The 23,597-nt window shown below is 40.4% G+C and overlaps 2 protein-coding genes across 10 annotated transcripts in view; both read left to right on the plus strand.

Annotated features, from left to right (window-relative positions):
- Positions 1-277: 277 nt before the first annotated feature.
- On the plus strand, positions 278-8,178 carry EXTL2 (exostosin like glycosyltransferase 2). 3 transcript variants are annotated; one of them, XR_003572171.1, is made up of 6 exons: positions 278-447; positions 2,004-2,074; positions 3,161-3,588; positions 4,115-4,215; positions 4,937-5,007; positions 5,602-5,644. XR_003572171.1 is itself a non-coding variant. In XM_027892322.1 (5 exons), the coding sequence occupies exons 2-5, from the start codon at positions 2,070-2,072 to the stop codon at positions 6,091-6,093; spliced, it is 996 nt and encodes a 331-aa protein (XP_027748123.1). In that variant the 5' UTR covers positions 286-447; positions 2,004-2,069; the 3' UTR covers positions 6,094-8,178. The 3 variants fall into 3 exon arrangements, 2 of the variants coding, with proteins under 2 accessions (XP_027748124.1, XP_027748123.1); XM_027892322.1 differs by lacking the exon at positions 4,115-4,215 and having other exon boundaries at positions 286-447; positions 5,602-8,178; XM_027892323.1 differs by lacking the exons at positions 4,937-5,007; positions 5,602-5,644 and having other exon boundaries at positions 4,115-4,234.
- Positions 8,179-10,425: 2,247 nt separating this feature from the next.
- The window catches only part of CDC14A (cell division cycle 14A), a 56,788-nt gene continuing 43,616 nt past the window's right edge, over positions 10,426-23,597 (plus strand). For 2 of the 7 annotated variants that reach the window (XR_003572176.1, XM_027892356.1), the window contains exons 1-3: positions 11,032-11,252; positions 11,722-11,812; positions 22,396-22,471. Coding sequence is in view for 6 of the 7 variants with exons in the window: in XM_027892356.1 (XP_027748157.1) it covers positions 11,147-11,252; positions 11,722-11,812; positions 22,396-22,471 (273 nt within the window). In the remaining variant the exon portion in view is untranslated. Of the gene's footprint in view, positions 10,445-11,028; positions 11,253-11,721; positions 11,813-22,395; positions 22,472-23,597 lie in introns of those variants that run through there. The other 5 variants (XM_027892358.1, XM_027892360.1, XM_027892357.1 and 2 more) reach the window with 5 other exon arrangements.

The following is a 23,597-nucleotide window of genomic DNA, read 5'->3' on the forward strand; positions in this document are numbered from 1 at the left end:
GGGGGCCGGGCCGGGCCGGGGGGGCGGAACGCGGGGAGGGCGCGGGGCAGGGAGCGCTGCCCGCCGGGGACACTCAGCGCGCCCGGGCCGGGAGCCCCGATCTGCCCCGCGCCGTGCCGTGCCAGCCGCTCCCGCGCGTTCCGCCGGCGATGCCGGGCGCTCCCGGCGCAGCTGTGGCGGCGGCGCTCGGAGCGGGCCGGGGCCGCGGCGCGCCCCGCGTGTGACCGGCGGGGCCGGGGCCCGTCCCGCAGCGCGGGGCCCGCCGGGAGGAAGCGCCGGGACGCCCCGCAGGAAGCGGCGCCGCCGCGGGGCCGCCCCTGAGTCACCGCAGGCGGCTTGTGCGGGCGGCGGGGCCGGGCCGGCGCCTCCGCTCCTCCGCCCTGCCCTGCCCTGTCCTGTCCTGCCGGTGCCGCCTCGGGAGCACCGCCCGGCCGGAGGGAGCGCAACGTGAGCGAAGCCGCGGGCGCGGGGCGGGAGATGCCGATGCTGCAGTGCTGCTAACGGGGTGCTGCCTGCCCAGGGAGGGGAACCCGCTCGAGAAGTCTTTTTCTCGGAACGAGGGTTAAGACCCTGGGTTTTGACAGCGGGGTTTTATTTTCGTCGTTTTTATTTAGTGTTGTTTACAGGAAGTACTGTACGATGTCTCAAAAGAGGTCAATCCTGCATTGCAGTTTCATAATTTAACTGGCAAAACTGATCTGCGCTTTCGAGGCACATCAGAAAGTGCCATGATGCTAATTCTAAAAAATCCAAATAGAAGCTTATTTTTATTAGGGATTGTATAATAATATAATATTTGCTTGTCACTACGTGTTGTAAACACTAGAATGTGTTATAAGGAAGGAAGCCTCGTAAACAGCTAACCATATTGTATGCTTTTAAATTTTAATTTATCATTACAATACTGGTAAGTATTGTTGCAACTAGGTTGCAAACTGGTGAAAGAGGATCTAAGGTTTTCAAAAGCACATAAGATGAAGATACAGTGGATCTCATGAATGCTGAGTAACCACTGCTGCTAATAATTTTTAGGAGTAGTGTGTGATTGTTTAAACCTATAAAATTAGGCAACCAAAACAAATGATTAGCTTCTAGAAATAGCTTCAGTGACCTCTTCTCACAAAGTCATGGTAAGATTGGAACTCAGATTTGGGAAGACCTGTATATGTGGACATATTCTGATTGTTATACACACAAATTGCGAATCTGTATTTTTAAGAAGCAAGTTTATATAGCCCAAACAATTTCCCCTATGAGATTTCACATCGGTTCAATTATTCAACAAGTTCAGCAAATTCTTGTTCTCTGAGCTTTCACAGTGCCTTTCCTAAATAAAAATTAAAGACTCTTTCTTTGTTCAGCTAGTTTTAAAGGAACAAAAATCCCTCCCACAATCTAGGAGCCTTAACAGACAAAGGTTTCTTATATTGCTGTCCTGCAAAAGGAAGGATCTTGTACATCCTTCCTTTATGTGCTTACACTTATATTTTCCAAGCTGCCAAACCAGATGGGAAGAACAAAATGTCGTGTCTTAAACCCCTGATGTAACTCATGAACTTAGTGGAAGGAGACCCTGAAGGGGATGAGCCATAATATAAAATAATTTCATTGGGAGTACCTGACTGACTGTGGTAGCCAAATATATATTTTAGTAGTGCCTGGTGACAGAGCAACAACCAGTGAGGTTCTGGAGAACTACTTGTATGTCTGTAGTTGAACTTAAGGATGGAACACACAGACATTGCACTGGCACAAGGTGACAATTTTACAAGCTGAGAAACATGCTGTTCTTTTCTTTTTAACCATCTGGTGTAGTAACTTCTTTCTGGAGTGTTCATTGAAAGGCAGAGACAATTCAACTGAGCAGTAGGAAGAAGGATGGGATAATTGCCATGAATGCATATATCAGTCAATAATTGAGAGGAGCTTTTACTTGTAAAAGAATGCTGGGTAGCTGTGGATAACTGTTGATCTTCAATTATAGAGTCCCTTTAATTTAACAGATTTAAAGATCGCAAACAACTGCCCTATAAAAAGAAGGGGGGAAAAAACGATCCTACTTGGCAACAATGAGGTGAGTTGTGAGACTTTTTAGAGTGAAATAATTTATATTCCCATTTTCAAGCATGGTATAAAAAGATTAGAAATTCTTAGACAAAAACACTCTCCAAAATTGTAATTGTTCAGCTGTCCTAGATCTCTGAATTTGATCAGAATTCCCTGCTGAAAGCCTAAAAATTACTAACAGAGTAACATGAGTAATATGTATAGATGAGTAACTGCTTAGAGTAGTGCATTCATACTAATCTTATGAGTAAAGGAGGAGAAAAGGAAACTGTATGAAGTTTAACAAAGACAAGTGCTGGATTCTGCATGTGGGACAGGGCAGCCTGGATATCCAGACAGACTGGGGAATCAGAGGCTGGAAGGCAGTGTGGTGGAAAGGGCCCTGGGGGTCCTGGTCGCTGGCAAGTTGAATGAGTCAGCAGTGCCCTGGCAGCCAGGAGGGCCAACCGTGTCCTGGGGGGCATCAGGCACAGCATTGCCAGCTGAGTGAGGAAGGGATTGTCCCGCTCTGCTCTGACCTGGGGCAGCCTCACCTCCAGGTGGTCCTGTGCAGTTATATATGAATATAAGAATTAAAGTAAGAATACAGTAAAAGAAGGATGTAAAGCTATTAGAGAGCATCCAAAGGAGAGCTACAAAGATGGTGAAGGGCCTTGAGGGGAAGCTGTATGAGGAGCTCTCAAGGAAGTACCTTCTCTCCCTTTTGTTTCCCAGCTGAAGTAGAGCTCCTGCAGTGCTGAAAATACTGAATGTGTATAAATTTGCTTTCTAATTTCAGCTGGATAGGTTTGATGAACTATGTCTATGTTCAATCAAAACCACAGTACTGAGAAAGTAAGAAACAATGAACAATCTGAAGAATTATTCTGGCTTCATTTTCACAAAAGAATGAAATTCAAAATTAAAAAAGAAAGCTGAAAAGCAAGTAAACATGGAAACAGAGTACCAGAAGTATCTGTCTTGACAGTAATTGGCTGAAGTCCTAAAATCCTCCTTATTTATTTACTTAAACAAAAATCTGCTTAATATTGTGGGAGCTTTGCTCATTAACATGGATTTAATGACTTTCCCTTTCTTGTTACTTGTTTTGAAGGTGTTTTCACTTCTGTAAGCTTCCAGGAAGAGTTATGGGAATCCGCCTACTCCGCTTCACCTCTGTGGTGATCATCGTCTTACTTCTTGTGGCAGGTGCTTTAACAGCTTTGCTTCCCAACATCAAAGATGACAAATTGCCCAATTTGAGAAGGGAACCAAAACCTCAGAGTCAGTCTGCCTTGGATTCATTTACTCTTATTATGCAGACATATAATAGAACTGACTTACTGCTAAAGCTCTTAAATCATTATCAAGCCATCCCCAACCTACATAAAGTAATTGTTGTGTGGAACAACATTGGTGAGAAGACACCAGAGGAGATGTGGAATTCCTTGGGGCCTCATCCTGTCCCTGTTGTCTTTAAAGTTCAAAGTGTAAATCGCATGAGAAACAGGCTGCAGAATTTCCCTGAGCTGGAAACAAAAGGTAATCAGAAGTTCATATCACTACCACTGATATGACTTTCGTGCTTAAAATCTGAATGCTAAAAGAGAGATGGTTTGAGTTATGCTATGTAAATAAATCTATGGATGTGCTGGGTCACTTAATAGAATGTGGGTAGCATAGAGGAAACCGATGTTCTGATATCAGATGCACACCACCAACAGGCTGTCAGTGAGGAGTAAAGAAAAAGAAGAGGGATGTCAAAGTATTTCATGGTCTTTTGCAACTGTTCCCCAGGCAGACATAGGTAGTTCAGCCTCTCTTCCTTTTGTAGTGTAAACTGAAATTCATAATGCATGTATTTGTTGCGTGTGCATTAATCTGGACCCAAGTCACCTGGTAAAGACTTGATTTAATCCATTCCTTTTAAGACTAAATTCTCAAGCATGTTCTGCTCTTCTGAGAAGCCTCCCTCCCTTGCTGTCTGGCTTTTTATCTCAAATTATGCATCCCTTTTAAGAGTATTTTCCCCAGTCTTTTGGCTATTCATCTAAATATTCTTCCTAAGCTCTTTCCAGGAGGTGTACAACAATAAGTCCTGTTTGTTTCAAGTGGAAAACCCCCCCATATGTTGCATTACAGACCTGACCTTACTCATGATTAGTAAAGGTAATTCTATTTACTGCCCCCTTCCTAACATGCCTTGCTACTCCAAACCCATGATTTCTAGGAAGACGTTAGAAACTTCCAACTTCCCAAGTGTTTTATTTACTGTAATAGGATTTGTGCCTACTGCAAACCTAAAAAGTTTTAATGCATCTGGAGTTCTAAGAATATCCTTCCTTTTCCATTTCCTGATAGTTTAAAATTCAAGGCAAAGAGTCTTCCTTCTGTAGTTAATCATACTGAATGTTGCCTGTGCAATTTATTTAACTTGCTTACTTAGAACTTGCAAGTAGCGAGGAGATGAGTAAAATTTTACACTAAGAACCCTTTATAAGGTTCATATGCTAAAGAAAGCTATCTAACTCTATTTTAGTTGTATCTTTACACAAGATTCGTAGAATTTTAAGCTGCTTTGCCGCACACTCCCAAGTTTTCCAACACATCTCTCTCCAGCTGTACTACAGATGATCAAAAGTTGCTGGGTTTTGTTACAGCCTGGCAAATAATCTAAAACTTAGGTTTGCTTCCAGCTACCACGAAGCTGCAACCTTGCTTTAGCTTTGAAATATAGTTATCTTTTCTCAATCTACTTTCAAGGAGTTGTAATTCAGCCTAACTGTGATAAAAATTTCACATTTAATTTGTCAAATACTGTGCTGCGTGCTGTGCTCGTGTATTTAATATTTTGATAAATTAAAAGTTTTTCTTTTTTCCCTCCCTGCAGCTGTTTTAATGATGGATGATGATACTCTAGTCAGTGCTCATGACCTTGCTTTTGCCTTTTCTGTTTGGCAGGTAATGTTTTGCATCTTGGTGGGCAGTATTTGTGGCTTTAATTAAAACCATTAATCTCAATTGTGAGTAATACTGTATCATAATGTTTGACTGTTGGTTTTCTAGCTGTAAAGTTAGATTTTAGAAGGACTGAAGTGTTGAATAGTAGAAATTGCAAAAATATTCTTTAGTAGTAGCTATACTTGTAATCTATAACTTTAAAATTCTCTTACTTACAAAAACATGAAGCTACTAACTGCTGAATTTATTGAAATTTATTGTAGTATAGTAGTTTGTTAAACAAAACTGTTAGGCTTTGCAAAATAAGAGAAAATGTCTGTAAAGTTATTTTCAGTGCCAAATACACAGCTGCAATTTGTGGATAGATGTTTTTTGGCACTGCATGAAGTGGAATGAGGCATACTGTGTCAGTTTTGTGAAACTGTTTAATTGCAACATTTATGCAGATCAAAGGACCATATGTCAACAATTTAATTCTTTCCCAGCAATAATGTCATTTAAAAAAATGCATAAATCTCTCTTATGAACGTACTTAACACACATTTCACAGTGTGGGCTTGACTTCGATTTCTTAAAATTTCTTTTTTCTTTCAGCAATTTCCAGAGCATATAGTGGGATTTGTTCCTAGAAAGCACATTTCTACTCCTTCGGGTGTATACAGTTACGGCAGCTTTGAATTGCAGAACCCTGGATTTGGAAATGGAGATCAGTATTCTATGGTTCTTATTGGGGCAGCATTTTTTCACAGTGGATATTTAGAAGACTTTCAACGACAGCCAGAAGCAGTTTACGCCTTAATAGATGAAACTCAAAATTGTGATGATATTGCCATGAATTTTCTGGTAGCCAAGCATACTGGAAAGCCTTCAGGAGTGTTTGTGAAGCCTGTTGATATAAGAAATTTAGAAAAAGACACTAACAGTGGCTATTCTGGAATGTGGCACCGAGCAGAGCATTTGTTACAGAGATCCTACTGTGTAAATAAACTGGTTAATATTTATGATGGCATGCCCTTAAAATATTCTAATATCATGATTTCTCAGTTTGGTTTTCCTAATTATGCCAATCACAAAAATAAAATGTAAGCCGATGAGTTTAAGGTGTTAAATGTTAAACTGTACTCAGTAAACTGCACTGAGTTCAAGGAGAGAAGAAGGTGTAATTACTGCATCTTGGCCATCCCTCTGTGTAGCCTCTGATTTTTCTCCATTGGGCTTTTTATGTGGTTTTTTTTCCTTTCAAACTAATTCACCAAGGTAAGTTTTCTCAAAACTTAATATATAGCAACATTTAGCTGTGATAAAATCATCCTCTTTCCTTAAAATCTAAAAAATTACTATAATTGATTGGGCCAATTCTTCAGAAACACGCAGTGAAAAATGCACTTCCCCTCTTCAGATCTTACATTTTGTGTTTTTTTTCTTGAATATATGTATCTAGTCTAATGAGGCCTAGGCATATTTTTGATGGTTATATGTTGAGATGCTTCCTTGCCTTCCCTCTCCTCACCTCCTTCTGTTCCCAGTGAAGAAAAGCTACAGTGAACTGCTGGCCAGGCTTCTACACTCCTGTACAAAACCCCTTTGAAGTTTGTATATAAGCTGTTCGGTGTCCTGAGATGTTCTGAAGCTGCTATGAAAGCAAGAAGAGTACCTTACCTCACCTTAATTTCAGATATTACTAAAACCATTGCCTACCATATCTATTCTTGCTGAGATAGTGGAAAATGATCTGTGATGTGGCTTTTTTTCCTATTATTGATTTGCCTAGAGTTGCTGAAACACTGCAAGCAGCTGAAAGGTAAATCCTAGCAGTTGGAAATGTAAGAAACATGAAATATGACACATAAGCGGTCAAAGAAATGGATGGGATGTTATTTATTAATACTCTCTTTAGTACTTCGTTTTATTTTGATATTTTGCATTTATGTTGATACAAAAATGGGCCCAGGAAAATCCTCGCTTGTTAAAAAAGTCTTATTTACAATTCCTAGTAAGAGCAAGCTGTTCTACATTTATTACAGTGTACATTTTGTAATTTTACAGGTCTGTTGTTTTTTTTTAACTACTCTCTCAAATATGTGTTTGCTTTTTAGTTCCCTCTCTGTTTTTGGTGACTATGACAACAGGATTAAAATGTGCAATGAATGGGTAAAGCATTAGGGGAAAAAGTATTTTACAGCACAGTGATATTTGACAGGGATAGACTATTACCAGTCTTTGAATTCCCTGGCTTCATTTATAGCAAGAAACAGAGCTGTTGTCAATAGCTTTTGTTAAACTAGGGCTCTGTAGTTCTGGAAACTTTGTGTTAAGATAGACAGGGCAAACTTTTTCCATTGCAGTCGCAGAAGGGTTGTTTTGGGGGGGTTTTGTGGTATGGAAGAACAAAAGACAGTGATTTTCCTGGACCACAGAACCAGATTTGGCATGCAAAGCAGATTTAGTTTCATCTGCATCAGCTTTTAATTGATTCCTAGTATAAGTTCAAAGGTATCTGTGGGCAACTAATAACAGCCAATACCTAGTAAACAAATAGCATCTGCACAAAAAGTGTATAATTTTATCATCTCTTTGTAATACATTAGCTGAACAAAAAGTGATTGAAGAATATGACAAGTTCTTTACAGCAGGGTGTGAGTGTTTGGGGGGAACAGAGGATTCTATTGCCTTGTTCTATCAGTGTTAAAGGATTTGATTTCTGTTCAGTGAAGTCTTCCTAGTACTTTTGTAAGATTCAAAGGGCAAAATCCTAACATGGCATTGTAAAGTCTGCTTAATTTTGTTGTAATAGTGAAAAGTAGTTTTTAATTATTGTGCTGTAGTGCTGAGTAGTATACAAAGAGGTCTGTCATTTTTCCAGAAATACAACTTTCCAGTGGTAGTTTACTGTATTCCATTTACTTACTGGTCTTCCGTAATTTCTGTTCTGTGCAGTATCAACTAGAATTGTGAAGACTCACAGTTGTTGTTTATCTTATTTTAAAATGTGAAACAAACTGTCAGCTCAGCCAAATCTTAGTATTGGGCTCTGTGTTGGAGGGAAGGACTTGTTTTGATTTGTTTTGGGTTTTTTTGTTCTTCTGTATCTGTGAGAAAATTAATAGAACAAGCTTTTAATGATACTGTTAAATTTAATTTGTATCATTGTCAAATAAAATACAGGAAGCAGATTTGTGATGATTTTCAGATTATTTACCAAAATTTTAGGGGTTTAGATGTCTAAACAGTTTGCATACAGATGAGCAGCACCAAGATTTCTATTTTTAAAAAACGTGTACTTGTTGGCACATACAGTCATTTAATTTAGGTAAGGCCCACTTTTGAGGGAAAAAAGGACATCAAAAAACCACAGTTTTAAGGAGTTAGTCTTAGAGAGCAAAGAAAATTCAAAGGTAAGATTTCAGCTCCAGTCATAATTCATTTTGTTTAGTAACCAAAAGGGGTTTTTTGCTTATTTTTTAAAGGCTGATTTTTATCCTTTGGTGATTACAAAAGTGCCTGTGATTCTTTAGTGAAAAACAAAATAATATGCATGTGATTATTTCTTCTAAGATATTACCTAGATGTCATTAGAAAATATTTTGGAGTCTAAACAGATTCATCACCACCTCTGAATGTTGTGTAGAAATTAATATTTATGCAACATACGGCTTTAAAATACCTAAAAGATAAATCCTTGTTGAAAAAGTCAGGATATTAGTATTCAAATAATGCAACAGGACTGTAAGAAGATTGCTTCTTTACCAAAAAATGCCACAAGATGTCACTGTAGCCTTGACACTTGATATCAAATGTTAAAACGAGTAATTCGAATGGATTATAATAACAACTGGTTGAAAACATTCTTAAAGCTAGCATTTTACAAGGTGGAATTAGTTAAATAATAGTAAAAAATACGAGATGCAGTACTGGAAATGAAAAAAAAAATTGGTTATTCTGTACATATTTTAACAGGGAAGAAAAGAAAGATTAGTTTAAATGTATCTGGTGGCTGTTGCTAATTGCCACAAACGAGAACTTCTATGCAATGAAAAATAGTACTTGTAATTTTGCAGAAGGTATTAAGCAGTATGCAAACATTTGACAGTAGGGCTTCAGTTTCTTCAGTTCCTAGAGTCAGCATCCAGCAGATGAGTTTACAAATAATAGGCTTTGACACAAATAGTTTCTAGGGATTCTAGATTCTGGATAGCAGGATGTTCCATTGCTCCATCTTTGCTTCTGTTGCCAAAGAGAGCATTGTTAAGACTATTTTTATGCTCATTCAAACTCCCCTTAAGTGCAGAACAGACTTAGAAATGTTACCTTGAACTGTAGTGAAAGTTTGATCAAAGGGTGTTATAAAAACTATGGTTCTGGAGAAAACACCTTATTACCCCTTTTCTTACAGGTAAGGCTATGGTACCCCTCAGAGAATTGCCTGTAAGTAAAAATTAAAAAAAATATATTTGATTTAATTCAGAGTTAAATATAAGCAAAAATCCTATAGAACAATATAAGGAAAAATAAACACATTTATTTCCATGAAAAGTAAATACATTCTGACAACATTTATTTTATTTGCTGTTACAGAAGACTATGGTCTCAGTCATGTAAGCATCTTGTATGGAACAGTACTTACTACTGAGAATGATGTTACTGATCCAAGTTCACAGAATCAGGCCCAAACAAAGTCATATTTACGAATATTAGCTCTGGAGCTTTAAAAAAAAAAGTAAATGAAGCAATGAATGAACACAGGTACAAATTATTAGAAGCAAGACAAAAAATAAGCAACTGCACAACAAGTTGCACTAGAGAAGTGTTTTCTGTAGCACTTCATCTTATTTGTAAAGCTTTAAAGGTTATCCAGTACTTATGACACTAGAATAAAAACTGAGGAGTCAGAAGTGTTTCACACTCATGTTTAGTCTCATTTGCAGACACACCGGGATTAATTATCTGAACTGGTAGTTACAGTAGGTTATTTATATTGCATGGGAAAGATGGTGATAATAATGTCAACCTCAGGGCTGCATATGGCTTTGTATTACAACATCTTTTTAAGGTGTTGGGTGGAAGAATAACTCTTTTTTCTCTTTTTTTCCTTCTCAAGTTACCTCTCGTTCGCAACTTTTTTGCTTTAGTTGTAAACACGAGACGGACCGTCTGCCTCGTTTGGCACTCACCAATTCTTTCTAAAGGGGAGGGTGGCAGAAGAACGCGCGCACGGCTCGAGCCAGCGCGTCAGGAGAGCTCTTTCCATCCGCCAGCGCCTTCCCGAGTCCCGCCGCTCCCGAGTCCCGCCGCTCCCGGCCCGGCCCGCGCCTGAGGGGCAGCACAAAGCCCGGCCCGCGGGCGCCCGTGGGCGGGGCGCATCCCCGGGCAGCGCTGGCTCATTGGCTGGAGGCCCAGGAGGGCGGCCCTTGATTGGCCAGCCGCTTTGTCTGTCACGGTGAGCGGTGCCCCAGGTAGAGCAGTGAGCGCTGCGCGGTTCCCCCGTGCTCGGCTCCCCCAAAGCCGCTCCCCCAAAGCCGCTCCCCCTGCCCCCGGCCGGAGCTCGCCTGCAGCCCGCCTGTGCTGCTGAGGCACCGCTCCGGCCCAGCCCTGCTCCCCGCCGAGCTGCACCTCGGCCCCCGCCCTGTCCCCGCGGGGCGCTGTACCACGGCCGCCCCCGGGTGGGGAAAGGCGGCGAGCGGCGCAGCGGGGCGCGGCGGCGCTGCCCGGGCGGTGGGCGGCAGGGCAGGCGGGGCGGAGGGCGGGGCCGCGCCGGGCGCAGAGACTTTGGCTGGCGGAGCAGGGGCGCTGCCGGGCCGGGGGGCGAGCGCGGGGGGGCTGGTCACTCGCCGCGTCAGCCCTGGGCCGGGCGAGACAAAGGCTCCGTAACGGGGTTGCCAGAGCGCTGCCGGTCGCTTGGTAACCGCCCGCTGCCGCTTTATCCGGGGGCGTCTCCCGGCTGGGGGCGGAGTGGAGCTGGAGTCCTTGTGGGTGCTTGCCCGCCGTGTCCCCAGGCTCGTTCTCGGCTCCGCTCCCGCTCCTATGCGGGCTGCGGCCGCCGCGCTCGCAGCACCGTGGGCCCCGGCGGGCGGCCCCCCTGGGCAGCGGGTCGGGTCCCAGCGAGCGCGCCCCGGCCCCGCCGGCGCTGCCCGAGAGCGCCATGAGCTCGGAGCCGCCCCGCGCCTCGCTGCTCCGCACCCTGTTTAAGATGGAGCCGGCGGCGGCTGCCTCCGAAGTGCTGGGGGGAGCCTCGGAGTTCGTGAAAGGTGAGAGCGGGGCGGGAGCCGCCCCGTCCCCTCCCTGCGGGGGTTCCCGGGGCTTCCCTCAGAGAGGAAACCCGCTGGCTTTTCCCGCCTCCTTGCTCCGGCTTTGCTGCGTGCTCGGCCCCTTTTCCTGGCGGGCTCGGCGGGCTGCCCTCCCCCGGCTGCCGCGGGCGCACCGCGGCGGGTTCTGCCCCCGCTGCCCCGGCGGGGAGGGCGCGGGGCCGGCACCTGTTGCTCCGTGCGGCTGTGCCCGGGGTCAGAGCCCGGGGTTGGGGCTGCTCCCCAGGGTGGCCGGGGGGAGTCCTGCAGGGCAGGGCCCGCGGGCGGAGCGGTCCGGGCGCTCCCGCCGCCGCTCACGCAGCAGAAAAAGGAGCGGCGGAGCCTCTTCCGCCCGGGGGGACAGGCGTGCCCCGAGCAGCCGGCCGGGCATCTGCCCGCACCCACCGGCGCTCTGCCCTAATCTGTCTTTCAGATCGGTTGTACTTCGCTACTTTACGAAATAAACCGAAAAGTACAGTAAACACCCACTACTTCTGTACGGATGAGGAACTGGTCTATGAAAAGTAAGTATTGTGATCTGTTAGGTTTTGCATATTCAAAGTGATCACCTGAGGGTCTTCCCAACACACTTTGATACTATGTAGAATATTTTTTGCCCTATTTAGTTAATTGCACGGAACGTGACTATAAAGTTAGCCCGAATATATTTATTTATGAGCTGAAACTAGTTTAACAAGATTACTGTTAAAAAAGAGACCCACAAAAATAGCTGCAAGGCCAGTTAAATGGCTTAAATTTTGGTTGAACTAGGAGAAGGATATCTGAGCCCTGTAAGATTTGTTTACAACATGAAGATCTGTTAAGACTAATTTCATTTTATTAAATGGTGTCTTAAATAGAAGACTCTTATTTGGCATGAATAGATGAAACGATAGTTTGTTTTATGTTTCCTTTATTTTCTTATATAGAGACTGTGATCACCTTTAATACAGCATTTTAAGAATGCAGTATTTAAAAGTGCTTTTAAAGAGCATCTGCAACTTGTTTTATAAGAAAGTTTTGAGATAGCACTTCCTGATGGCTTTTGTAGCTTTAGAACAGCAGAAAAAGTATTTTCTGTGAAGTAAAGCTTCATGTGTTCAGAAAACACTGACTGCACATAAAAGGTTAAAAGTAAAATTGATTATAGTTGTGAAAACTATTAAAGGACATAAATACACTTAATAAGTAAAGTAACCACTTTGCTGTGGTTAAAAAGTAGATGCTCTGCACTGTGTTCCCAACTCAGCTGTTTCACGTGTGACAGTTTATCTACCTACTTAACAAAGGCATTGCTGTAGCAGAAGTGAAACAAAAAGTGAGCTCCTGTTTTTAGTGCACCTTTCCATCAGGGTTGAAGAATTTGTCAGCATCAACCATTCTTCCTTCGCTTCTGTAGTGACTTCAGCACTGTTCTGTGAAGGTGTAAACCAATCTTCCTTGGTTTTTAGCTTACTTTCTATGCCCAGCTTGCATTTAGGGTGTCTTTTATACACATGTTTTTGAGTCTTTCTCATCTTCAGCTGTGCATTTTCTGCTGGAGTTCCTAAGGATTCGTGCCACAAGTTGACTTCCATAATCAGCTGCTTGGGTTGGGAGTAGGTTCTGTTATGATCATTAAGTAATTTAGATTGGAAGGCACCTTGGGAGTACCCCAAGGCAAGGCTGACCTAATATTGAAAGAAGAATTCAACTGGGGAAGGTCCTGAGCAATTTGTGTGGCTTGAAAAGGTTCCACTTTCTTTAATGAAAAAAACTTTTTCCTATTCTTGACTTCTGTGTTATGTTTGACCTAAGGTATTTTGGGTTTAATTCTTAATATGCTTCTAGGAAGGGTGAAGGAATCTTATGTGGTGTTTGATCTTGTGGTTAAGAAGGGGGAGCACTTCTCTATTGTTAGTTACAGAGGACTGTGCTAACCAAGGGCTGTTACTGGGTTATTTTGTGTGAGGACAGTGTCATATTAAAAAAAAAAAAAAGTACAGAAGAATTTGAGGGGTGGGGGAAGTAATTTTCTTTAACGTGTAAGAGAAATTCCATAGGTATACTCCTTAACCCAGTTATCTGTTAACTACATACCAGGTGTAACCTGATATCACATATAATTACCAGATAGTGGAAGGAAGCAGTTTCTTTTATTTTCTAGAGCACATCTAAAGATTTTGGACATGTAACTCATGGTGTATTTTCTGAATTGACAGTAACTAATCTATTTTACCTGTTTTAAAGGTATCCTGTGTCTGATACCATAATAGTACTGTCACTTTTGTGCTCTCAAAATACTAAAATGTGATATGAGGTAGAAATTGACAGTTACCAGGTGGTATGAATGAATTTTCTATAATAGCCTAACTTTTTTGCATAATGTTGCTAAACTTTCCCCTGATATTTGTTTTGCTGCACCTATCACTATCAGTGTATGCAATATTTAGTAGTAAACCCATGCCTCATTTTATCCCCCCGCCCTTTCTTTTCCCCCTCATATTTAAGGAAGTTCATACGGTCTCAGGGAAGCAAAAGCAGGTGTCATTAGGGTTACAATTTTATATAACTCTTGAATACCTTTCTGAATTTGGAAAGGTAGAGGCAAATTGAGGAATAAATCTCAAGACTCGGTTCTTGGAGAAATACTAATTTTGCTATAGCTTCTCTTATGCTCATCACCAAGCTTGACGTCACACTGTTTCGTTTCACAGGCTGCACAAAAAGTGGGGGCTTCATGTTAGGGCTTGTCTGTAAGTAGTAGTGGAATATAACTTTAATGTACCAGATCAGATCTTCTGCTCATTTTATCAAAAATGCAGCCTTCTTTCTGAGAAAGTGGTTGGAAGTATTTGTTACACGATAGCAAAATAAATACTTGGAAGTGAGTTTTGAAGTGCTTTAGCTCATAACGGTCATTTCCAGAGTCTTCATTCAAAATAGCCTGTCTGGGTTGTTGTGATCAGAATTTCGTGGCCAGTTTTGCTTTTTTATCAAATGAACTGTTCGGTGTTCTGAGGAGGAGGATAGGAGATGCCTACTCAGCACCTGCAAGGTATGTAATTAATTATGCCAATACAATTGTTTATTGACTTAACTCTGTTTAGATGCATCACAGTAGTGATAAAGATACTTCACTGTGCTTAGAAATAAACTGCTTTTCTGTGGGCCTTATTCTGTTAGCTCGTTACAGAATTTTATTTAGCTGACTTTACAGAGGTGTCAGGTGTCAGGTGAAGCGGTATCTTATCTGAAAACCTCATGAATATGTAGGTTTGGAGTTGTCTGATTACAGATGGCCTGTTACTGGATGATGCAGTACTTAAAAACTTCCTGCCTCGCTTCCTTTTTCTCCCATTCTTGAAGAGATGTAAGGAAGTAATTTTGTACATTAGTAGTGTGCTGCATTTATTAAACAAAGCAGCCGTAGTGCTAAATCTAATGGTTTGGGAAGTTTTGGTCTGATAAGTGCTTGCTTGCTATTGCAGCCTGTCACGTGGTTTATTACTAAATTGTACACAAAGTGTGGTTATGTAATCTTGAGCACTTTAGCCTTCAGTTTTCACTTGAAGTTTTCAGCTGTTCTAATGAATTCATAACACTGTCTTATTTAAACATGCGCACTTTAAAAAGATAATGAAGGTGTTCTTAAAAGCATTTAAGCCTATCTCAAATGCTGCCTGACTAGGAACTCCCTACAACTGTCACTGTTTTAGTTAAAAGTGTTGCAATTTAATCTTGAACCTTTTATGCTAGGGAAATGGTATGTAAATGCCTCAGTTAAGAGAATAAGAAACCTGAATGAAATTATACAATTCTGAAGTCTTTTAAGGTTTCTGTTTCTGTAAGATTTTGTCAGAGGTTTTCTGAAACTCTTGAGTTTCCTCCTGAGAAAGTCTGAGCTACTGCTTAGAATGGAACCCAATCTTTCAGGGTAATGTTGTGCAGGTAACTGTTACTTCAGAAAAATGGAGTTAATGAGAAATAATCCAGCTTGATGAAGACTGTCATTTGGCAAATAGACAAGCCTTGCCTTGGCAAAACCTCAATTAAGTAAGAAGCTTTTTATTCTCTAAGAATAACGTCTTTCATGTTTCACCTTTCAGTAAACAGATCTGGATTGAGAAGACTACACTTGACTGGTTAACTTGGCTTTCTCGTAGTTTTATCAAAGCAACTTTTAATGTCCTTTTGTTTTGAGTAGCTTTCTCAAACAAAATTAACATCTAAATAACGTGAAACAGGAATTTCTTACTGGTAAATTGTAATGGCAGCCTTCATAAATCATAACGGTTTTATTCAGTCATTTGTTCTCACTTTAAGTCTCTTGTATAAACAGCCTCTGCAGATCTAATCTCTGACATCGTGTAGGGTGTAAAAGGAGTTAATATGATAGTCTCTGTGTATCCTATGCTTTACACTAAAGCTTTTTTTCAAGCTATGGTATGTTACTTTCCCATTTCCCAGCAGTCTTCACCTTAGCTGCTTTAGTTGTGCAGCAATAGAATAAGATTCTTAGGTGCTTAGCCACAATAATATTCAGGGAGGACTGTTTCCTCTACTGCATGGATATATGCAAAGAAGCAGTTTCCTGTGAGTAGAGTAAGAGTTAACTTGTCTGGTTTTGCTTTGGCTAAATGCTTCTTTTCTGTGGCTCTTCAGTAACAGCACTTGCATAAGAAACCTGAACTCCTCCATCGTTCTGTGGCTTATATCATTTGAAAGGAAACAGAAAACTTAAACTTAGCCTTGTTCCAACAATCAGAGCTGTTGCTTCACAGAGAACAGGGGCTTTCTTGTTCACTCCAGTAACTTTTGAAGACTTGACCTTGACAATTGGATGACCAGGACAAGCTGAAGTCCAAAATAAAAAAAAAAAAAGGAAATTTCTGAACTTCTAATTTCTATCAATGTGAATGTAAATACAGAGGAGAAAAAACTTCTGTATGTTGAATTCTTACAGGTGAGTATTAAGCATAATGCTCCAGCTTTCTTTTGTTTTCCATCTTAAAATGAGAAATTTTAATTTCACATCAGAAAATTAAACCAGAAGGTCTAAGAACTGGGAGTGTCAATTTTTCCTTCAGACACAAACTTCTGACATAATTTCACATTTGATACTTGTGAAGTGCTATCCCTTAGCACTTGTGGTGTGCTCTTCAGTCTAGCAGTTTCATAAATTTTATATCTATGCATTGCTCTTTGCATACCATATTGGTCTTTGGTTTTTAATATGTTAAAGATAAAAGCATTTGCCAGTAGTATTGAGCAATTTTCTCTTTTTTTTTTTTTTTTTTTTTTTCCCAGTAAAAGGAAACCAGGATAAAACAGAACTGTTTTCTAGGCTCCAGTTTTATATTGGGCACCTTGGTGCAGGAAACCCCATATGAGGATCTTGACCTCTATTAAGATGACTTTTTTTCTTCCAAAGAGGCTAGGTTTCTAGCAGGACCTGAAGATTCTTCCATAGGGAAGCTTTTAGTGGAAGAACCTCTTCTTAACTTGTTTTTGATGTCAAGGAGCATTGTGTTAAAAAAGAATGTATTTGGAATAGCTATTTAATTCTCTACAACTTAAATCAATGAGTTCTTGTTGCGTTGTGAAGAATCTGGATCTTGAAGAGGATTTGGAAGTTCCACGAAGAAATGGAGTTAATATCTGGGACGTTTTTTTGAATAATAGAGAGCCTCTGCTTTATTCCTACCTCCAAATGCAAGCAGTGAGGTGACTTTTCCAGGGTTATATTTGCTGTATCATCCTTTGTCTATTCAGAAGCATGCAATCCTTAAGCAGTATTAAGCGTTAGGGATTTTGTCTCAGCCCAGATAAGAAAGCTCCTCACAATTCACGTGTTACTGGAATCACTGGGCTAGAGCAGGGAAACTGTGCCACTGAGTAGCACACCTTTTTCATGTGCTTGAGAAGCAGGGAGGAGAAACATACTCTAGGAAGCAGAAGTTGGAGAAAGTCAGGAAATCTTGCCTATTCAGTCTAACTGTGAAGTTGTAATGAATGGGTGGGACAATCCTCTTGATGCCCATCCAGGAACTTTGTTGTGTGTAAGATGTGTTTAGCATATGTTTGAAGCACATACCTGGGATAGTCTCTTGGCCACTTGTGCAGTACCTGGTTCTTGTACTGCCTAATGGCCAGACTCAGAGCAGATGCAGCAAGGCCCTTGGAGTGCAGTGACCTGAATGTTCCAGCCTGGGAAAGAAGGATGGAGAAGCAAGTGGAGAATTTTTCTCTTACTGTAATTCAGTTCCATTGCTTAATTTTAGTTGTAAAATTGTAAATTTTAATTGTAAAATGCTGAAAAATTAGTGAAATTTTGCACTTAGGGAGTTGTATATTTGTTATTTTACCAAGTTCTTGGCTTTTATCTTTTGGGTTGAGTAATTTCAAGCTTGGGGGGCTCCTGTTTTGGCAGATATATGGCTTTATAGGATTGCTAGTCTTCAAGAATGCAAACTTCGTAGTTTGGGGAATAGTTGTACTCCTTTTCTGGTGCATGTACTCCAGAAAGTGAATGCAGTTGTTAAATGGTGGTTCCGTTTTCAAGTTACTAAACCAATGACATCAGTAACATCAGGCCCTGATGGGAAGTGAATGGCAATAGAAAACTACTGCTCTGATGTTTCCATCTGTAGGGAACAAGTATCAGGGATCTAGAGTAAGGCATAAGCAATGCATTTTAGTCTTGGAAGATAACTTGATATCTTGGCCTGATCAATTGACTGATGTTAATATGGACCTTGACAAATTACGGAGATGGGCAATCATCAACCATAGAAGTTTAACAAGAGTAAGTGTCAGATTCTGAACCTGAGATGGGACAGCCCTGGCTGTGTGTATAGACTGGGAAACCAGGGGCTGGAAAGGCCCTGAGGGTCCTGGTTGATGGCAAGCTGAATCTGAGTCAGCAGTGCCCTGGCAGCTGGGAGGGCCAACCATGTCCTGGGGGGCATCAGGCAAAGCATCACCAGCTGGTCAAGGGAGGAGATTGCCCCGCTCTGCTCTGCACTGGGGCAGCCTCACCTGGAATATTGTGTGCAGTTTGGGGCACTGCAATATACAAAAGCTCTTAGAGAGTGTCCAGAGGAGGACATTGAAGATGGGGAAGGGTCTGGAGAGGAAGCGTTATGAGGTTTGGCTGAGGGCACTTGTTCTGTTCAGCCTGGGTAGGAGGAGCCTGAGGGGAGACCTCATTGCCATCTTCAACATCCTCATGTGAGGGGAAGTGGAGGGGCAGGTGCTGATGTCTTCACTCTTGTGAGCAGTGACAGGACTCAAGGGAATGGCATAAAGCTGAGTCAGGGGAGATTTAGGTTGGATATCAGTTCAAGAAGTGTTTGAACAATACTCTCAGGAATATAGTGTGATTCTTGGACTTGATGATCCTGATGGGTCCCTTCCAACTTAGCATATTCTATGATTCTGTGGAGGTTATCAATTCAATTAAATGTCTGCCAGGCTATATTATTCCTTTATTGACTGAACAAGTCACCATCCAATAGTTCAAGACAAGAAATCTGTTTATCATTTTTCTGAAACTCCAGAGTCAGGTATTCAAATGCTTAGTGAAAAGTGACTTTTACATGCAGAAGAGGTACCAGTTTAGGCTTGAACTGACTCATGGCGCCTTCACGTGATCTCCCATGGAACTGCAGTCAGAAACGACTTGTGTTACTGTCTAAAGAGTCGTGAATTCCCTGGAAGAATTTACATGCAAGTAGCTGCTTGCATGACAGAGTAGACCAATGAGCCCTTTATGGGTTGGCCTTTCCAGGTGGATGACCATTCCTATGATACAGTGTAGCAAGTGCCTCAGATCTTATGTTGTAATAAATTATAGGAAGAAGTGGTTCTAGGAACCTATTCTAAGGAGAATGCAGATACCAGAAACTTTAGCTACTGCTTCCAGGTAGCATCATGATAGTATTTTTGAAGCAGACTATTTAAATATTCATCTAGTGTATTCTGGGGTTTTACTACTTAGTTTGAGAAGCCTAAGGATAGCAAACCTCCATGGATTGAGGGGGAAGAATAATTTCAGCTATCATCTAGGTACTTGATTAAAACAAAATATAATTAAATGTTAATTAATATCATACCTGCCATCTATTCCTCATATGTGGTTCCCACCTCCATTGTAAGTGATTCTCTCTGAACTGGCTTTGACTTCAGAGACATTCTGACTTACTGTATTTAAATGCATTGTTAAAATACCTAGATGTAAAAGGTGGAAGTAAAATGAGTGGATTGTTATCATGACCACCATATAATAGGATTTGACTTTTTCTTATGTTTATCTTCAACTTTTGCCAGATAAAGTTCTTTACTCAGATGGTGCCTTGGTGTGTCATTTCTTCCCCATTTCCTATCTTCTGCTTACATTTAACTGTATGTCAGAATTCTGTTCTTAAGATGAAAATCCTCTGGGTGAGTCAGGATGAAGTGTCTCTAATTCAAGTATACAAATGGGCTTTTATAGAAAAAGTAATGAGGGTGCATAAGATTAAACCCTCCTTCTTCAACATGTCAGTAATTGTGTTTAGGTCTAAGGATGTCAGTTGAAGAAAGATTTTGTAGATCAGAGTTCACTGACTTCAGTACTGAGCCCTGCATTCTCTTTCAGAGAACTCTTTGATGTGGAGGTTTGTAAAGCACTTGTTTCACTTAGCCCTACTAAAAAAAGGATAATCCAACTTATTCCACTTTAGAGGTATTAAGTGGAGAAAGTTAAAATTATGCATGTAACATGACCTTTCTGCCTCACATGTCAACCCCAGTGGTTTATAAGGGAAGCCAGTGGCTGGTTTATACTGCTTACGTGGTGTTATGTAAATAACTTGGGAATTGCCGGTGGTTTTGGGTAGTAGTAATGCTGGTGCAGCAGGGACTAAAAGCACCTTTCCTTATGACTGTGTTTGGATTCTAAGGAATATCTTGTTTTGCAGCAGAGACAAATGGTGATAGGACCCGAGTCTTAAACACAGATACTTCTGCCCTGGCCTCCACTGTGTTAAGAGAAGCACACCATACTTAATGGGAATAAGTGATGGAGAAATAGTCAGTCCAAGATTGTGACATCTTTAACTTGATGGCTGAGAAGCCTAATAGCTTCATTTTGCAGAAATACAATTATTTCGTGGATAGACTAAAACGTATTTTATCCTTATGCCCACCAAAGTAGTAACTCGTCTGTTGCGGATAAATTTGTAAATTAATTTTCATGTACTTTTCCTGTACGTCTCTTTGAATTTAATCATTGATGTAATTCTAGCAAATGAATAGTAATAAAATAAAAACTTATCCTAAAGCATGGCTTATAAAGTTCTGCAGTTCTTTAGGTGAACTGTATTTCATTAAATCTTTCAGCTACTTTGCTTTCAATGGTTTTAAAAAAGTGTTCTGTATTACAGTAACTATCACATTCCATGTTTTCTCACAATACTTTAAAAAGTATTTTTCCAAAATAATCTTTAAATCCTAAGTTCTACTCTTCCATCATGTATTTATGTTAAAGAATAGTTAATGGAGCAAGACAGGGTGGAGGGTTTTTTATTTGGAGGTGTTAGTGCAGCAGTAGGGGAAAAGATGTTAGTAAGCCTTCTATACGGCTTTTCTAGAAGCAACAGTGTTGTTAAAACTCCAGTTTTAATTTCTTTTTTGTCTTAACTCATACTTGTCCTTAGAACTTTTTTATTTCACCTCTGAAAAACCATATGGAGGGTTTTGTTTTAAAAATATCTGTAACTGTTGACTGTATCTGGAGACTTAGCTGAGATGAGGAGTTCTGAAGTTAAGCCCTGCTTTACTGCCACTGCATTTTTCTCTTTAGTTACTTCTGTGCAACCTGCAAATAAAGTCCGAGTAGTTGGATAGCTTGCTCTTTCACCCAGCTAATTAGCTTCTGTAATTACATCTTAATATTTTGTTCTGAAGGGCTGAACTGAATCTTAACCAACACTTACATTGTTACTTGATATTGTAAAGTAGATGATACTGAAATAGCATTGGTGTGGCAGGCAGGCTACTTGTCCTAGATAGTGATCAGACTAATACAATTGTCTTCTTTTTGCATTGCTTTTGGCCTTCTTATTTGAGAGGATATGGGGAAGAGGGTATTAATCAAGTTATAAGCACCAAAAAGGATCATCAAGATAAAGATTTCTATACACAAAGGGAAATTTATTGGGGGAAGCTTAAATTTTGAGCAGTTTTGCACAATGAATGGAGAGGGGGAAAGCTCTAGAAGAGATTGCTATAAATTGCTTGCATCAAGGCTGCTGTGGAGGTACCTATATGAAGAGTTAGCTAGGAGGAGCTCTGTAAATCCCTGCCAGGAATTCCTGTTGGGCAATTATTTTTCCTATACAGACTGCATCTACTAGCTCTTACCTTAAGGCAAATACTTACTGCTTCAAATGTAATACTAATGTTTAAAAATCTAGGAAAGAAACAAGAACAATGAGGAACTGATATTTACAGCATGAATTAAATAATAAATTGGAAGAATGAGCTAGAGACAAGGATTGGGGGACAGAGGGAAAATAATTAGATGTAAAGTGTATATATAACATATAATGTCTGAAATACTGAAGGATGGTATATGAAGAAATATGCTTAAATTTCAGACAGACATCAAGACTGGACGTAATTCAATAAATTTGTTACCCACAAGAAATTCAATGTAGCTTATTCTTAGTACTGTGTAATGATATATTTTCATCTTAAGCAGTTGTAGAATCTTTATCTAGGATGATGTCAACATGGCTTCAATGTAGATCATGTCCTGATATTCTTTACTCTGTAGTTTTGACCAAAACCAGACTGCATATCATGGGATGAAGAAAAAAAATCTGCAGTTAAGTGTGTGTATATAATGGGAAAGAGCGTTACTGGAATATCTTAAACTGAAGCTACAAATGAGTTCAAATTAGTTGTTACTGTTGTCCTCTTTAACAATGAAAGACTTATCTGATGTTCCATGTATATTGGCTACTCTGTATCCTGCAGAAGTTACTAATTTGCAGCTTTAATTATCAACTACATGAATGTTGAAATTTGCATAGTTCTTTTGTATAAATAACACTGGTTTTTGTTTTGTTTTTTCCCCCAGTTTCTATGGAGATTTTGGACCCTTAAATTTGGCAATGTTATACAGATACTGCTGTAAACTAAATAAGAAACTAAAGGTAAGCTTTGTTTAAAAACAAAGTTCCTATTTTTTTGTGTGCTTTGAAATTGAAATAAATTAATCCAGTTTAAAAGTGGTGATTAGGTGCTCATTGTCTAGATGGTGACTGTTAAACTTGAAGGATGTTCTTTGTTCCAAGTTCTTTTCCCTCTGAAGAGTGAAAAAAATGAATATGCCTTCATTGTTGCTTATCAGTGAGGCACTGAGGGCTGTCTTCACCTTTTTTCATAACCTTACACTTTAAAGACAACAGTAACAAAAACCATTGGTTATGCTCCGTCCCAGCCAGACGCAGTACAATGAACGTGTAGCTGTGGACTTACCCTGTTCTCCAAAGGCCTGTGAAGAATTGATTTGCAGCATGTATAGAAAATCTATCAATTTCAAGAAATGAAATATGTTGTAATTCCAAAGTACTAATTAATGTAACTTCTGGGCAAATAGTGAAAAGCCCTTTTGCTAAATATAACAGATTTTAAATCTTTATGATATAAAGTATTAGAACTGTTACTCACAGAAGGGGAAAATGGGACAACAGATGTGATAACTTGGGCAACAATTCAGAGGGTCCCTTTATCAAAAATGACATTATGTTTTGGGGCTGATGTTTGCTGCACAAATGAAACACTTAGGCAAGTTGATTCATGCTATCTGCTACTTTCAGGGGCATGCTGAATTGCACATGTTCTTAAGAGGAGGTTTATGGAGTTGCTGTAAACTTTTTGCAAAAGAAAGTGCTTCTAGTGAAAGTGTACATTTCTTCTTACTCTAAAAATTTATTTATAAAGAGAAAAAGTTAAACTCTGCTATTTCTAATTTTGAATGCATGTGTTCATATTGGGAAAACATTGGATTTGCCATTTCAGGGATAACACTAAAGAGACCTTATAACTGTGTTATCACCTCATTTTCTAGTGCCAGTGTCCCATTCAAACACGTGACCAAAGCTGCTCACTCAGTAGGAAGCTGGTTTTTTACCTTAGTTCTGCTGTTGTTGACCTTTTATTTATTATATAACTCAAATATATATAACTGCTCTGTGAAGTAGTTACTCCAGAGAAGAGCCAATAATAAAACTGCTATTCTAACTTCCCTGTCCTCTTGGAAACTGGAGAGATCAGTTC

This window comes from Empidonax traillii, unplaced genomic scaffold (assembly GCF_003031625.1).
Source record: "Empidonax traillii isolate 1590-97213 ecotype Southwest subspecies unplaced genomic scaffold, ASM303162v1 scaffold347:size1123457, whole genome shotgun sequence".
Taxonomy (NCBI): domain Eukaryota; kingdom Metazoa; phylum Chordata; class Aves; order Passeriformes; family Tyrannidae; genus Empidonax; species Empidonax traillii.

What these genes read in the sequence shown, in the direction of transcription:
- EXTL2 (XM_027892322.1), top strand. An exon ending in CCCTGAGCTGGAAACAAAAG is followed by an intron (nt 3,589 to 4,936) that starts GTAATCAGAAGT and finishes CCCTCCCTGCAG; the next exon opens with CTGTTTTAATGATGGATGAT. An exon ending in TTGCCTTTTCTGTTTGGCAG is followed by an intron (nt 5,008 to 5,601) that starts GTAATGTTTTGC and finishes TTTTTCTTTCAG; the next exon opens with CAATTTCCAGAGCATATAGT.